The sequence below is a fragment of the Notechis scutatus genome, chromosome 1 (assembly GCF_049901735.1).
Source record: "Notechis scutatus isolate UNSWTSFEM ecotype Mainland chromosome 1, rNotScu1.2, whole genome shotgun sequence".
Lineage (NCBI taxonomy): Eukaryota > Metazoa > Chordata > Lepidosauria > Squamata > Elapidae > Notechis > Notechis scutatus.
The window spans coordinates 163,264,719-163,282,572 of NC_142009.1; the positions used below are offsets into that span (position 1 = coordinate 163,264,719).

At 39.2% G+C, this 17,854-nt stretch overlaps 1 protein-coding gene across 1 annotated transcript in view; it reads left to right on the forward strand.

Moving 5' to 3' along the window:
- TRPM8 (transient receptor potential cation channel subfamily M member 8) overlaps nucleotides 1–17,854 on the forward strand; it is a 106,301-nt gene that overhangs the window by 76,021 nt on the left and 12,426 nt on the right. The window contains exons 18-21 of the mRNA XM_026679005.2: nucleotides 3,732–3,823; nucleotides 11,788–11,929; nucleotides 14,929–15,100; nucleotides 17,568–17,745. Of these exons, the coding sequence (XP_026534790.1) occupies nucleotides 3,732–3,823; nucleotides 11,788–11,929; nucleotides 14,929–15,100; nucleotides 17,568–17,745 (584 nt within the window). The remainder of the gene's footprint in view (nucleotides 1–3,731; nucleotides 3,824–11,787; nucleotides 11,930–14,928; nucleotides 15,101–17,567; nucleotides 17,746–17,854) is intronic.

A 17,854-nucleotide genomic window follows, 5' to 3' on the forward strand; every position in this document is an offset into this window, starting at 1 on the left:
CCAGTCACACTGCAGTGTCCCCTTCCAGGGTCGATTGACAGCATTTACACAGGAGGGCTCATTAGGGTGCATCTCTCTGTACTGCTTCAAATAATTCCACACCTGCATAAGGAAATATGCTAGATTTTTGAGCTGGCCATCAAATGTTGCCTTCAAGGGGGAGGCTCTTGATCTTGGTGTACTACTACGGAGCCTGGCGGCAACTGCTCATCTATCAGTTCTGGGATGGTCTGAACAGAGAACTGTACTGCTTGCCCTGAGGGCTGCCAAACAACCTTCAGGCTTGGTACCAACTGGCGATCAATGTGGAGCTATACCTGATGGAGCACCAGCAGCACACTGTGCATGAAGGTCACCCCTTCCGGGCAACCAAGAGGCACCCCAGAACCCACAAGAGAGAAAGGAATTGTTTCCCAGGCCCCCAAGGAGAAGCCTCAGGAGTCTGCTTCAGATGTGGGAAGGAATACAACCAAACAGACTAGTTCCCTGCCCCATATTCAGCATCTGTGTCATGAGCCCGGCCTGAAGCCCGGCCTGAACAGGCTGAAGACAAAGAAGCTGCTGGCAAAACCTAAGGAGAAGACACGGGCTGCACAACAGGTCATGGAGGTCTCTCCCCACTCCAGCAAAGGGGAGGGAATCCTGACTCCCAACAAGCCTGATGAAGTCTTCTATGAGAGCGACAGCAAGGGGAAAGATGACCTGATGGTAAGTGGAACCATCATCCCAATGACTGCCAGGGTAGAGATACTGGGGCCCTATTCAGGAGTAAAGGGCACCATCATGGCCCTACTACACTTGGGTTGCACCCAGTGCCTGATCAGCTTGCAAACAATGGAGAAGTTGGGACTAAGACTTAGCAAACTAAGGCAGCCTGTGGGATTTGAACAGCTAGATGGTTCCCTTTTTTAAGGGATGGGGTGGGAGCGTTATGCCAGCAACCTGACAGAGCCAGTATGCCTAAGGCTCAGGAACCACATAGAGACTATCTGCTTTATTGTGGGCCCTGGAATGACTGAGACCATGACCCTAGGGCTAGCCTGGTTAAAGAAGTGGAGCCCGGCAGTGGACTGGAAGTGATGCATGAGAAAGAAAATAGCTAAGCAGCAGGAACTAGGGACAGTGCCAAATACCAGCCATGAGATGGCAGGTGGAAAAGTGAAACAGAGGTGGTTAAGATCCTGACAGAGGGCAAAGTGTCACAGCTCACTGTAGTATTTAGTGAGAAGGGGTCAGATGTGCTTGCCACTCCACCATCCTATGGACTGCTATTGAGATTATGCTGGGGGAAAACCTACCAAAGCCAAAGATGTATTCCATGACACTCAGGAAGATGGAAGAACTTAGGAACTTTATAGACAAGAGCCTAACCAGGGGCTTCATCCAACTGGCCAAATCAAGGGTGGCAGCTCCCATGCTTGTCAAAGAAAAGAAAGATGGGTCTCTGAGAACGTGCATGGATTATAGGGGGATATTTGCATGGAGGACATGCACTTCCTCCCCCTGATGAAAGACATGTTGGGATACCTGTCAAACGGGAGGATCTTTACCAAGCTGGACTTAAGAGAAGTGTACTACTGAGTGAGGATCAGGGAAGGAGATGAATGGAAGAATGTGTTCAACTGCCCCTTGGGATGCCATCCATTCCAGATGATGCCATTTGGATTACAGGAGGTACCAGACATGTTTATATAGCTGATAAATGAAATCCTACATGAGCACCTATGCTGGTGTAGCTAGATGATATTTTACTATACCAAGATCATGGAAGAGCATGCAAAGCTAGTGAGAACTGTGCTAAGAAAGCTGCTAAAAGTCCACCTATATATGAAGGTGTCCAAGTGTAACTTCCACAAGGCCAGCTTAGACTACCTAGGGCACTGCATTTCCAGAGAGGGGGAAGAGATGGACCTCGGGAAGGTGAAAGTAATCCTAGAATGGAAAGCCCCAAGAAGCAGGAGACAACTGCAGAGTTTCCTAGGTTTTGCAAACTTCTACAGACAATTCATTCCCATAGTCGCACAAATAACACTGCCCATCATGAACCTGTTAAAATAGAGGAAAGCAGGTGAAGCCTAGACCAAGTCAAGCCTTGAATTGGATGGTCGAGTGTCAAGCAGCTTTCAAAACACTAAAGAGACTTTTGGCTGCTGAGCCAATCTTGAAACATCCAAACCCAGAGGAGCCATTTGTGATTTAGGCAGATGCTAGTGACTGGCCATGGAGGTGGTTTTATTGCAGAGAAACAAAAGGAGACCAAGTGATGATGGGCAATCTGGAGAAGGAGGCTTGTGCTGTCCACTAGACTTTCCTCATCTGGAGGCAGTTCTTAGAAGGCAGCAAAATCCCCTTCAAAGTTTGGACCGATCACAAAAATCTAGAAGCACTTTAAAAACCCAAGAAACTGTCCCCTAAGCAGCTCTGGTGGGCTCAGTACTTTAGCAAGTTCAATTTCACCATGTGCTATTTACTGGGGGGTGGGGAAGGGATTTCCTAGCAGATGCTCTCTTGCATCTGCCTCAATATAAAAGCCCAAGAGAAGAGATAGTTAATTCTATCATTCCATCCAAACAACATGCAGCGCCAGCGCACGTGTGGCAACCCCCAAAAGAGCCCCCTTGGTCAGGAGAAGACACATTGACTCAGCAACTGAAAGAAACCCTGTGGGGGGGATGAGTGGTTTCAAAAGCACAAAGATGGCTTAATGCTAAAGCAAGATTTAATATGGGAGGGGAATAAATATATCTTAGTCATCCAGAGAACTAAGATCCTACAAAGGAGTCACTACGTGAAGCCAGCGGGACACTTTGGGTTTGTAAAAACCCTATAAAAAGGCAGTTTTTATGGCCTAAGTTTTAACTTTTATTTTTGTCTTCATTGAATCTTCAATTAGTAGTTCTTACATAATCCATTGCAGTCCCAGACTATTCAAATCATTGTTTCCTTTGATCATGAAGAAAGTATCTAACCATAAGTTACATGGTTGTACTCCAAATTTTCTGTCAATGTCTTGCAATATTTTTATATAGATGTAAAATAATATGGGGAATAAGATAAAAATCTGACTAAGATTAAATTAAAAGAGCTATTGAATCTGAAAACTTTAACATGGCAGTTGATTAGAGAATTGTACAGGATTAATTGGACAAGTATACATTCTATAAACAAAGTGCTTCTATGATTAGGCTTTTGTAATAACATGGTTTAACATTTAAAAACATAATTAAAAGAAAATGCAATCATTTATAGCACATTTGAAACTATAATGCCACAATGATGTATCTTTGTCCTAGTGGGCAAGAAAGCCAAGAGCAATTTCAAACTATCCACTTTCCCTCATCCATCAAAATTAATGAAATCAGTGATACACAAGAGTGTAGATCCAGTGGTGGGAGTCAAATAATTTAATAACCGGTTCTCTGCCCTAATGATTTCTTCCAGCAACCAGTTCACCAAACCCAAAAAGTTAGCAACCGGTTCTCCCAAACTGGTACAAACTGGCTGAATCCCACCACTGTGTAGATCCCATAGCAAAACACCCAATAAGTCAAACTGTCCTTATCTCATGTTTTTTTTCTTTGAGTCTTGCCAACTTCCTTAAGTTAAATAGCTTGATAAATAGTAAATATATTAGTTTCCTGTTAGGTACACATAAATGTTTGAATTCAAGGTATTGTTTACTTATCTTTATTCTATTGAGTATATAATTCTCTGTTTCTGTTTTTTATTAGTGGTATATGAATGGGAGTAAATACTTTACTGATTTATGGAATGTTATGGACACCCTTGGAATTTTCTACTTCATATCAGGAATTGCGTTCAGGTATGTTTCAGTTGACCAACAGTGATACTTCTATTGCCTTGAGTTTAGAGCTAGAGCAGGGGTCCCCAAATTGGCAACTTTAAGACTTGTGGACTTCAACTCCCAGATGGCTGTAGAATTCTGGGAGTTGCAGTCCAAAAGTCTTAAAGTTGCCAAGTTTGGAGATTTCTGAGCTAGAGGAACAAAAATATACTATAATAATTATGTAAAAAAACAAGTGACTCACTGAAAATTCTGCAGTTTTTCTCATTAATTTTAAATCAGATAAAAAAAGTTAATGCTTTTGAAATTCATTTCCAAGGGAAAGAATATATGGGAGAAATACATGGGCATGGGATACTGGTATTTTATTAGGTGGCTGAAAGCTGTGTCCGGTGGGCTGAATCACGTGTCTCCCCGGTATCTCTTCCTCTGCCTGCTGCTTGGAGGACTGGTCCAGCGATCGTATCACCCTGCCCCCATCTGTGCTGTATGGGCTAAGGAGTCCCAGATGCCCTCTTTGTAATCTAGGCTGATGCTAGCAATGTGGCCATAGGGGCTGTGCTGCTACAAGGAAACCCCCAGAGAATCCTTCAAACCTGTGCTTACAATCCAAAAAATTAATGGACACAGAATGGAGGTGTCTGGGAAAAGGAAGCCTATGTGGTTCAATGGGCATTGTTAACTTGGTGGCACTTCCTGAAAGGATCTAAATACCCATTTGAAGTGTGAAGATCATAAAAACCTAGAAGCTTTAAAGACCCCAATGGAAGCTATCCCCCAAACAGGCCCATTGGGTACAATATTTCAATTGCTTCAACTTTACTTTGTGCTACATCCCGGGGGCAAAAACTCCCTAGTGAATGCCCTATCCCAGTGATGGCTAACCTTTTCATCCTCGCGTGCCTAAAGTGTGCGTGTGCATGTGTGTGCATCTGCGATCCCCCCATTGCCCTGCGCATGCATGCGCAGCCCCCTCATGTGTGCCATGCATCTCTGCACATGCGCATGCATCTCCCATGAACACCCCCACCCCCGTGCATGCATGGCAGATACCCAACAATCAGCTGGCTGGAGGGAGGCACGCGCGCATGCGCAGTGCACCTGATCTGGGGCAACAGCTCGCATGTTGGCAGAAATGGCTCTGTGTGCCACTTCCGGCATGCGTGCCATAGATTCACCATCATGGCCCTATCCCAACTGCTACAATACAACAGTGCTAGACCCAAAATCATTGAACCAGTCATCCCCTCTAGCCAATTAGTGGCAGTAGTAACCACAAGGAGCCAAGAAAAAGTCAAACCAGACATTACCTGCAAAGTGCTAAATAAACTAAAAGCTGCTTTAAAAGATGATAAATGGCTGGTGGCTCATAAAGAACAATGCACTTTTAGGGATGGACTGGCCTGAGCAGAAGCAAAATTATATGTCCCTGCCCCCCCGCAACAACTGGTTTTACAAATTTGCCATGACTCAAAAGCTACAGGGCACTTTGGTTTTGTAAAAACCCTACATCTGGTCAAATGACAATTCTGGTGGTCGTCTCTCAAAAAGGACATTGAAAGCTATATTTCCAGTTATCCAGTGTGTGCATCAGCCAAAAGACGATCAGGGAAGCCCAAGGGACAACTACAACCAGTAGCAAGTCCCCAACCCCTTGGAAAGAAAGTTCTATGAACTTTATAGTGGAGCTGCCTGAAAGTGCTGAGAATAATTTGGCTGATCGCTAACTTGTTCTCAAAACAACTCCACTTTATCCCATGTTCAAAAATTCCATCATCCTGCACTTTGGCTAAGCTATTTGTGCCACATATTTTCAGGCTTCATGTCATTCGTGATCAAATTATCTCAGACAGAAAGGTGCAAGTTACTTTGTACTTTTGACACATTTTTTTTAAACTCATGGGGACCACCCAAGGCTCAAGCTCTTCACATCACCCCCAAATGAATGGGGTGTGTGAAAGCACAAACTGAGTACTAGAACATCAAATGCTATATTAATTATTAACAATTGGACTGACCTTTTACCATTTGCAGAAGTCATGTATTCAGTGCATAGCAGCACCAGGTTTATTCCCTTCAAGGTAGCTTCTTTGCCATCTTCTCTCTTTAATGGACTGACTATTTCTTTGATTTTTTTCTTATTACTTATATGTTGAAAGAAACTTTTTAAAAATTATCTTTGACTTTTGTTGCAAGTCTTTGTTCATTCTGAGCCTTTGCTTTCCTGACTTCATCTTTGCAGATTCGGGCTATCTGCTGATGTTCTGCCTTAGTTAAGTGTCCTTCTTTTCATTTTTTATACTTATCCTTTTTGTCTTTCACTATCAGAGAGATCTTTGTGTAACCATGCTGGTTTCTTCTTCTTGGGTGTCTTTTTTCTTTTTCAGTGGTATTGAACTGGACTGGGCTTTTATGATCTTTTTTTCAGTGTTTCCCACATTTCTTGTTTTCCCCTTTAGGATTTTTATCCATTAAATTTTGCTTAGGCGCTCTCTGAGTTTGTTAAAATCAACTCTTTTAAAGTTTAAGACACTGGTTAGATTATATTCTATTGTTTGTATTTGCATTATATTGAATTCCAATATGATGTGGTCCCTCTTGCCCAAGGTTTTGGCAATTTCATCTCCCTCTCTCACTTCTCTCTTAGTAAGAATTGGGTCCAGTATAGCTTTTCCTCTAGTTCCCTCCTCTACCTTTTCAATGACATAGTTGTCAGCTAAGTTGGTTAGGAACCTGTTCGATCTCCCATTTACTTCCCTCATCTACATTGTTTATGAAGGTATTGAAGAATACTGGACCTAAAACAGAAACTTGGGGTACCTCACTGCTTCCTTCCTTCCATGTAGATGTAGTCCCATTGAGGACTATACATTGAGTGTGATTTGTCAACCAGTTATATCTGGTGGTGATGCCGTCTATTCCTATTTTTCTAACTTACTAAGTTAGTTTTTGGTCTACTTTGCCAAATGCCTTACTGAAATCCAAGTATACTACATCCTCAGCTTATGCTGGTCCACTGATTTAATCACTATGTCAAAGAATGAAATAAGATTTCTCAGGTATTGATGTCAAGGTGATTGGTCTGTAGTTTCCTAGATCTGTTTTTTCCCTTTTTAAAAAGATGGGAACTATGTCAGCTCTTTTCCAGTCCTCTGGTAGCTCCCTGGTGCCACAAGATGTTTGAAAGATATTGTTCACTTTATACCAAGATCACATATGCTACCTCCTTCAGAACTCTAGGATGTAAAGCTCATGGTGATTTGAACTTGTTTAGGGTGGACAGGTGTTCTTTTACCATTTTCTTTGCCTATTTTAATTTTTATTCCTAGTCTGTCTTTTACTGTCTGTTTTTGGTAGGTTGGGCTATTTATTTATTTTCCATAATGACAGATGCAAAGAATAGCAATTGCAATTCTTATAATTATATAATACTTCATAGTGCTTCATAGCACTCTCTCTCATAGCACTCTTCATGGTGCTTCACAGCACTCTCTTCATAGCACATTGTTGGGGGCAATGTGCAGAGTCAACACATTGCCCCTAATAATCTGGGCTTAATCTCACCTTGGAAAGATGGAAGGCTGAATCAATCTTAAGCCAGTCAGGATTAAGCTCCCAGCAGTGAGCAGAGTCGTTCTTCAATACTGCATTCTAACCACTGCACCACCATAGCCCTGAATTAAGCAGCTCTGATTTCTCTCTGCTGCTCGTCACTTCCTTGCCATCTTCTCCCATTAGTGGATGAACCATTTTCTTGACTTTTTTTCACATTGAAAGTTTTAAAAATTATTATTCAGATCTTAATTCATTTCAAGCCTTAACTTTCCCAGCTTCATATTTGCAGATTCAGGCTATATGCTGGTATTCTGCATTAATTATGTGTCACTCTTTCTATTTTTCATGCTTATTCCTAGTTGCATTAATAGAGGGATAGAATCAAGACCACATGAAGTGCTAGTACTTGTCTGGAGGGCTGGAGGCTAAATCATATGAAGAATTGTTGCAGAAATTGGGTATGTCTAGTCTAGTCTAGTGAAAAGAAAGGACTAAGGGTGACATGATAAGTGTACCAATATTTAAGGGGCTGCCACAAAGAAGACCAAGGGCGGGGGGGGGGGCTATTTTCCAAAGCACCAGGAGGCAGGACAAGAAGCAATGGATGGAAACAAATTAAGGAGAGACGCAACCTAGAACTAAGGAAAAAATCCTGGCAGAACAATAAACCAGTGGAACGGCTTGCCTTTAGAAGTTGTGATGTTCCATCACTGGAGGTTTTTAAGAAATGATTGGACGGCCATTTTTCTCATTTTGTTTTCATTTCAGTTTCATTCATTGTCTCCTGCTTGAGGGGGGTTGGATTAGAAAACCTCCAAAGTCCCTTCCAACTCTGTGATTCTTTTAATTAGATACCCTGGAAAGATACCTCAGGAGTATTTCTTACAAAAGCTTTTTCAGATTCAAACATCAAGATATTTATATCACAACAGAGTGATAGAAAGAAATATAACAGAGAACAACATTTTTTATCTGCATGCAAAATGCAGGTAGTCCTTGACTTACGACTGTTAGTTTAACAATAATTCAAAGCTACAACAGTCTCAGAAATAGTAAATTACAGCACTTCTGGGAAGATGGCCAACTACATAGCTGGGGAGAGATCCTGGGTTGTAGCTCTCCAGCTTTCAACTGAAGGGACTGACATTCCTTCAGTTTTTATTACCCACCCAATCAGGGTGAGTTGAAGAACTTCCCTTCAGAACCTTCTAAATACAGCTGAAAGTTGGCAAAGGTCCTCTGGAGGTTGACTCCGAAGCTATCTGCGTGCCAAAAGCTGGGGGAGGGGCTGCAATCGGTTTGGGGTTCCAGAAGTTGCCATTTTAAAATTCACCTTTCAAACAGAGTTTGAAAGGTAAGTTGTGTCTTTCTCTTCTTAATTATCAATCTTTTTAAGTCAAAAAGAGGCTCTATTTAGTCACAGCTTGCTACACCTTTTTGAAGACTTGCACCATTTTAGGGATTCTTTTTTTAAAAATAACAAGGTAAAGGTTGCTAAGACAAGCCAAATAAGGAAGTGTGGAGAAAAAGAAAGCTGATGGAGAAATATAAAGACTGAAGGTTGTGATTTTAGTTTATTATTGTAGTAACTTGTAGCTTGGTCTTCTTTGCTGTGGGTGGCTAAAATTTTCTGATCCTGATCAAAAGAGGAAGCCAAGATGGTGTAGCAAAATATTAGAGATATATATATTTGAAAGGTCTCTAAATAAAATACGCCAGTATATTGATCAGCTGTCCTCCAAGGATGATATAAAAAATCCTCTCAAATTACTTTTGAGATGCAAACATGTGGAGAATGTTACCTGAACTAACTTTCACTATTATGGTTTAAATATAAATCTCTTAACACAACTAAAAGAAGCGTGTCAAGAAATTTAGATAAAGTTGGGACTTTTTCTTTAAGAATATTAACAAGGTTGAGGATTCTGTGATAAAAAGAGATGTTTATAATTGCTTGATAAAATTTCCAGTGAAGAAAAATATTTTATTCCATGAAGATAAGCTGGAAGGAGTGACTTAAACTCAGTTAACTGGAATTAGGATGAATCTTTTTTGTTTGATATGTGTAACTGAAAGAAAGGCTTAATCCAATATTTGAAAATATATTGTACATACATATACAGATACATGTATAATGCTTAGGTAATTCTTAAAGTAGGCAAATTGATGGTGAAATATAAGGGCAGAAAGTTGTAGTTCTAGTTTATTATTTTTCGTAATTTGTAACTTGGTCTGCTTTGCTGTGGGTGGCTAAAAGTAAAACTTTCTGATTTTTAAGATTCCTGGTTGGTCAGCAATTCTTAAGAGCCTTACAAAACAGCTACTCTTTGACTAAAGAGTAAGTTAAGAAGATAGAGGAGCAAATTATTAGATATGTATTTGGAAAATCTTTCAATAAAATCCATCAGTTTATAGAACAGCTATGTTCCAAGGATAGCTCCAAACTACTTCAGAGATGCAAATATGTGTAGAAAGTTACCAAACCACTGAGGTAACTTTACAAGGAGCTGCTGATTCAGAGGAGTCAATTGTAATTTTGGAATATAAACCTGGCACTAATTTTTATTATAATGGTTTAAATAGAAGCCACGCAACACAATTGAAAGAAGAGCTCCAAGAAAATTTGCAACTTTTAAAAGGACAAGTTTGTGACTTTTTCCTCATTGAGAAATCCTTGAGAAAAAGAGAAACGTATACAGTAACTACGTTATATTTTCCCCTTGAATAAATTGGGGTTGGGGTTGGCCAGTGACTGATGTATCTGGACTGCAGGCCACAAGTTTGACATCCCTGCCCTATGCCATCTCTGACAGATGGCAGTCCAGGATTAGAATGTTTTGATTTTAGAAATGATTTTACAGAAAAGCTTATTGTTTTAAAATGTATGAAAACATATTTTCCCTTTAAGGTTAAAGAATCTGAAAGAATACAGTGAATTATGTTAATAATAATCTTTATAAACTATCAACATTTATATGTGCAAATAGAAATACATATTATTTCAACAGCAAGGAAGATAAAACAGTAATGGTTAAATTGATCTATTTTTTATTTTTTTATTAATTTTATTTGATTTGTCAATTGCTTACAAGATAATAGGTATAAGAATAAACATAGTTATGAATACATGGATACATATAAGAAAAATAAAAGAAACAAAAGGATCTTGACAGCCTTGAACTCTGGCTCTTAGCTGCCACTGTTTTCTAAGGCATTCCCTGGCTCTTCTTAAATGTCTGAGAGTAGCTTTCTATGGGATCCATGTTTATCTAGGCACACCAAGAATGAACACCATTTAAATCTGATAAAATAAGAAACAAATATTTTGACAAATTGGAAGACAGATTCTTGTAAACAATGATTTTTGAAGGAATAGTGAGCAATTTGTACTCCCCCAACAGCTTTTTTTTGGAGCTCCAGCTCCTCTAATACATCCAAAGCACTATTTTTCACCATTATGGGGGAGAAATGCATGAATATATAAAGTAAGTCCCCTTTCTCCCTAGCTCGCTTTAATGTCTTGACCTCAGCACTACTGGATGGGCGATTTAAGAGGCTCCCGATTAACGAGCGGCTATGCCCCTGTGACAGAACTGAGGTTGAAACTGTGGAGCATGTCTTTTTATATTGCCCTGTGTATAATGAAGGCAGATCTAAGTTACTGTCTCTCCTTTAAACAGACCCTTCTAGACCCAATGTTAGTAATTTGATCTTATATTGTCTAGGGGATGGCTCCTCATACATCACTTCTCAGGTTTCCAAAAAAAATTTAAGAGCTGTAACCATCAGAGGAGAACGCTGTAATTCCCCTTAGTCAAGTTTTTGGTGACCAATTGTTCATGATTAATTTTCCCATGTTCTTCTTTTATTGTACTTGTGTTTTGGTCTGTGACCACAAATAAAGTATTATTATTACTTACTAAAGTAAGTCCTAAAATCAGATTAACGTAACTAAAAAACAAAAATTCAATTCTCAAAACCTGAGGACAAAATAATGCCCTCTGTCCCTAGTTTGTATTGCATTCTCATTCAATTTGAAGCACTCCGTTATTTGTAAATCTCTCTTCAAAAATTAAGTTATCTGTCTTCAAAATGCTCAGTCTTCTTTTACAGAGTATAATTACAATGCTAAAAATGATGGTGCCCAGAATAAAACTACAATCTTTGTACAAAGAAAACAATCATGGAAATATAGACAATACCAAATAAAATTGATAATAAATAATTGAAAATTTAACATATGGAAGCACTATGAGACTATTTTATCTCACAATTTACCCTATTGTGAGAATAGAAATATTTACAATTTGAGGATCTGGGCTATTTAGCGACAGTAACTATAAATATAGTGTTTGAAAGAGAACTGTGGTAACTTGGTAGTTTGAAAATAAGAGTTTTCTACTAATGTGTATCTGTTCTTTTTACAGGCTGCATTCTTCAAATGAAACATCTTGGTATTCTGGCAGAGTAATTTTTTGTCTGGATTACATTATTTTTACTCTAAGATTAATCCATATTTTCACAGTAAGCAGAAACCTTGGCCCCAAGATAATTATGCTTCAGAGGATGGTAAGGCATACGTTTTGTTCAAGATGAGGGGTGTGTGTGTGTGTAACTCAAACAAATTCAATATGTTTAAGAAACATCTAAATCCTGCAGGCCTTTAGAAATAGTTAAGGTTCAGTCCTTTTCCCAGGCACATACTGTATATATGTAGCATTTGATGCTGGTTAAACCATTAAAAAAAAATCCTTTCTCACTTGTGCCTCAAACTTGGGTCTTCAACCAGAGGTCTAGGATTTTGAAGGTTCTGCACAGTATCCTAGCTGTTCCTAGCACTGCACCCCTTTGGACAGAGTTCTGATGTTATCCCTGGGAGGGGCCTCCGGGCCCTTGGGAAGGTGAAAAGCAGCCCTACCGGAAGTCATGAAACTGACCAGTTTCCGGCTTCCGGAGGGCCTCCAGAGCCCGGGGGAGGCTGTTTTCACCCTCCCAGAGGCCCGAGGGAAGCCACTGGACCCTTGGAAAGGCAAAAAACAGCCCTACCAGAAGTACCGGAAGTCACGAAACAGGCCTATTTCTGACTTCTGGAGTGCCTCCAGAGCCTGGGGAGGTCATTTTCGCCCTCCCAGAGGCCTGAGGGAAGCCTCTGGACCCTTGGGAAGGCGAATAATGGCCCTCCCAGAAGTACAAGTAGGCCATGGCCACCATGCCCACCCAGCAACTGGGCAGCAAACTGTTTGCTGGGATTTTTGAATCCCACCCTTGCTCAGGACCTCAGACTGGGCTGAAGATTCATTTTCTAACATGACAGTGATCCTAAGCACACAGCCAAGACAACACAGGAGTGGCTTAAGGACAACTCTGTGAATGTCCTAGAGTGCAAAGAAGAATGGCAGAAAATCCTCCAATCCAAGTGTCATAACCCAAAATGGCTCAAGGCTGTAATTGTTGTCAAAAGTGCTTTCAACAAAGTACTGCGTGAAGGATCTGAATACTTATGCCAATATGATACAGTATTTCAGTTTTTTCTTTTTAATAAATTTACAGATATTTCTAAAATATCTGTTTTTACTTTGTTATTATGGGATACTGAGTGTAGATTAATGAGAAAAAGTTACTTTCCACAACTGTAGAAACAGGCTGCAGCATAAAAAAAAATTGACAAAAGTGAAGTGTCTGAATACTTTCTGAGTGCACTGTATAATAATGGTATTATTTCATTTGAAGGCAGAGCACTCCACCTCTTTTCTCTGTCTATTGTAGAGTGTTCGTTCTATGAGAACAATAATAAAAAATATTTGAATGTTTTCAGTGTTGATATTAATATGCAGCAAATAGTAGAGTTGGAGGTAATAATTTAAGCTAATTTAAGTCCTGCTCAGTGCATGAATGCAAATTAAAACATCTCAACCTCCCATTTTAAGTACATCCAGTTTATTCACATCACCATCCCTCTAGATCAGGGTTGTCAAACTTTCAGCGTCACGTTGTTGTCACATGATTTATCGTGACTTTTCCCTTCGCTAAAATGGGGGTGGGCTTGGCATCCGGCCCACGGGCCGCGAGTTTGACACCCTTCTCTAGGTGCTTGGTTCCATTTTCTTACTGTTAGAAAATCTTCATTAATATTTAATTAATCATTAATCATAATCATGACTTTGTGCAGTCAGTGAATGATGGAGAATTTTTTTCTTTTAACCTCCTTTTTGAAGAGTGCTTGATATTCCCCCTTTGGTCTTTTCTCAAAACTAAACATTCCCATTTTAGGTTGTGCTCTCCAGATCATGCTTCATGTTTTCTGAGTCTTTCTTTAAATGTTGTACCAGAAGGAGATGCAATATTCAAGTGTAGGTCTTATCGGCGTAGAAGAAAATAAGACAATTATATCCACTAATTGAAAATGATATTTCTAATTATATGTATGAAAAATAGAGTTCCTGAAGGATTTTGAATCGAGAGCAGGGGAAATTATAGAACCATCTATCCCATCTTGTCTAAAAGAAAGTTATAGGGAATTTTCCTGATGTGTTCTGGTTTCGGTATTTATACATTCTGAATAAACTTTCAAGTTTCAGATCATTTTGCATTATGCCTTCCCATAACAACTTTTCTTCATCTTCCGGAAATGTAAGAATGGATCTTACTAAATTTGACCCAATTTTAATTGTTGCTGAGAACACCTAGTCTGTGGTATTCATGTGTTCTTGGGAGAAGGCCTGGCTGCTAATAAATTGCATAAATCTGAAACATCTTGTCTTATCAAAAATGCTCTACATTGTGTCGATTAGAAAATTCAAATTATTTTAAAACACATTCTTGTTATATAGCTGATAGGTAGTCCCCAACTTTGAACCTTTAGTTTAACAATTGTTCAGTTCATTGTTCAGTTATGATGGTACTGAAAAAAAGTGGTTTATGACTGGTTCTTGCACTTACCATCACAGTATCCCCATGGCCACATGATCAAAATTGGGTATTGCAACTACCTTTTTTTCCTGATTTTTGCAGCATTTCAGGGTCATTTGATTGCATTTGCAACCTTCAGGGCGGAGGCGGTATTCAGCAGGTTCTTACCAGTTCTGGAGAACCGGTAGTGGAAATCTTGAGTAGTTTGGAGGACTGGCAAATACCACGTCTAATTGGAGATTTTACAGTAACCTTCCCCTGCCACGCCCACCAAGCCATGCCCATAGAACTGGTAGTAAAAGAATTTGAATCCCACCACTGCTTCAGGGGCTTCCAACAAGTAAAGTCAATGGGGGAAGCCAGATTTGCATAATGAATATATGATTTGCTTAACAACTGCAGCAAAAAGATCATAAAATTGGGCATAGCTCATCCAATAACCACATCACTTAGTGACAAAAGTTCTGGTTCCAATTGTGGTCATAAGTCAAGGACTAGTCCATTTCAAAATTGATTCCAGAGTATAAATATTGACTTTGTAAACAATAATGTACTTGTCCGCTTTTGATACTTTATCCCTTAGCCTAAAAACAATTTTGAGACTTTTAGCAAAGACCTGATGATATTTCTGTTTATATTTTAAATATTTCCTTTTGCAGCTGATAGATGTCTTTTTCTTCTTGTTCCTCTTTGCGGTGTGGATGGTGGCTTTTGGTGTAGCCAGACAAGGGATCCTACGAAAAAATGAACAGCGTTGGGAATGGATATTCCGATCAGTCATCTATGAGCCTTACCTTGCAATGTTTGGCCATTATCCTTCTGATATTGATGGTATCTATTGAAATATAGTACTAATCAGTAAGGGATTGGTGTAGTTGGGAAACAGATACATATATATTTCCTTTTGTCATTGTGGTTTGCTTGATGGGGGAAGGATAGAACTGAAGGTTCATTTTATTTCTCTCTGAAAAATTCTAATTATGTTTGGTGTTTCTTTTGAATTATGGAAAGCTAGAATGAAAATGATGTTAATAAATGTATAATTCAGAAAAGCCTTTCATGATGGATTTATATGCTCATGTTACTGACAGAAAAAATGCCAAATGACACTATTGGACTGTTTGTCTTTCCTTTTTATGGGACATTAGGACTTCTACTCAATTTTTATTCTTTTTGACTGAAAAAAAGTTTTTGTAACTTCTGGTCAGTATATCTATTGTTGCTAATGAATGTGTTGCTCCTCGTCTATATTGTCAATGAATACTTCAGCTTCAACCATAACAATACAAGAGCAAACAATAGATACAAACTCAAGGTTAATCGCACCAAACTTGATTGCAGGAAATACGATTTCAGCAACAGAGTAGTCAATGTCTGGAATACTCTACCTGACTCTGTGGTTTCTTCCCCAAACTCCAAAAACTTTAACCTTAGACTTTTGACCTCACCCCTTTCCTAAGAAGTCTGTAGGGGGCGTACATAAGTGCACCAACGTGCCTACCGTCCCTGTCCTATTGTTTCTTTTATTTTTCTTATATGTATCCATGTATTCATAACTTTGTTTTTACTTATACCTATTATCTTGTAAGCAATTGACAAACCAAATAAAATAAATAAAATAAAAAATAAATAAATAAATACTCTGCTACATAGTGAAATAGAAAGAGGAAGGAAAAATTATCCATGCCAAGTTAGTGCTCAGAATGCTGCTGTTCTTTTTTTGTCCTGCACAAATACCTTTCTTTGTTCTGAGTGAAGAGATTCAGCTACCTTGTCATTTCCACCATAGGAAAACTATGGAGTAGCCAAAGCAAAGTTGCTCAGATGGTTGTGACAGATGTGCTCAAGAGGGAAAAGGAATGCTGGAGAATAATCTTGGACCTAGACTAGAGCATGGAACTGCAAATGATACAGGGTTGAGAAAAGGATACTCTGCACAAAGGAGTTTCATTGTCTTCTGCCTTCCCCTGTGATGACAGCAGCTGAAACACCTCTAAACCAGAACGCCTGCAAGGGCGTGGACCCTTGATCTTGGTTTCCTAAAGCTATACCTAGTTAGTATAGACATGATTAAGAAAGAGCTATGTTGGCAGGTACTCCATAATTTTCTTCTTGGAAAATTAACAAGAGATTAACGTAATAGTGGTTAAGGTAGAGGATAAATAAAATTTATCCAAAAAACCCAAATTCTCTTCTGAATGATAATGTTTCTGTTAGACCTACCCCAGGTAGGTCCCTTAGGAAAGAAAGACCCTCAAATCCATTTGGTTGAATGATATGTTATTTTACTAAAGGATACTAGTTGCAGCCAAGTCAGGCTAGAACTAAGTTTTCCCACATGAAGAAGTTACAAATTGTTCCCCTCATCCCAGCTCTCTTCCCATCATCTTCAGCCAATGAAGTGCCACATAAGTGTTTTGAGAAGCACTGAAATATTTGGAGTTGTTCGCATTCCACTCTCAGGGTGTATGGTCTCGAGTGAAGGCACAAACCAATTCCAATCATCTTTGATCTTCATCACACTGTCACCCCCACTTCCCTACTTCTCATCGCATCACCATAAATGTTTATCGTCCATTTGTTCACCCCAATCCCCCCCTCCAACTAGCCTTTGATGGCAGGATGCCAGCAAGATGCCAGCCAAAGATGACAAATCTGACAGTTTCTTGCAGAAATAAGGATCCCAACATAAACTGTTATACCACTTTGCTGCAAACTCCGTTTCTTTTGAAAGTGGTGTTCGTGTACAAAAGGGGCTGGTAGCATGCTAACTGTTTTAACCACCCTTACAGATGCTGTTGCATATGGAGATTTATTTATTATATTTTAATCCTGCCTTTATTACTTTAGAAGTAACTCAAGGCAATGAACATGCCTAATGTTTCTCCCTCCCTCTTATTTTCCTCAAAACAGCAACTCTGTGAAGTGGATTGAGTTAAGAGAAAGTGACTGGCTCTTTCATGCCAGCCACCAGCCAACTTTCATGCCCAAGGCAGGACTAGAATTCTCCTGGTTTCTGAATTAAATTCTTAATTGTTTATTTTTTTCACTTTTCTTATCTTGATTGTTTTATTATATTTGCAGTTTTTCCTGTATGTTTTTAATAGCATTGTATTTTGTTGTAACCCTCAGGAATCAGAGTGATTTGGTACAATACAAATTTAATATAAAATTATTATTATTGCTGTTGCTGATACTAAAGACATGTACCACACCAACACATTAATAACTTTGTATCAAAATATATCAGTTCTTCTGATAATTTAATATTATTTTCTATTTCTTCCTTTTATAATAGGTACCACATACAATTTTGATAGCTGTACCTTTCTTGGAAATGAATCCAAGCCTCTGTGTGTAGAAGTGGATTCCAATAACCTCCCCCGTTTCCCTGAGTGGATTACTATTCCATTAGTGTGCATCTATATGCTGTCCACCAATATCCTCTTAGTTAATTTATTAATAGCTATGTTTGGGTATGTATCAAGTTGGAGTGCTTTCCACTTCCAAAAGACAGCATTGCTGGCTTTTAAAGTCTTCCTCAAACTGAGTTCCATTGCTCTTTTATTTATTTGTTAGTTTATT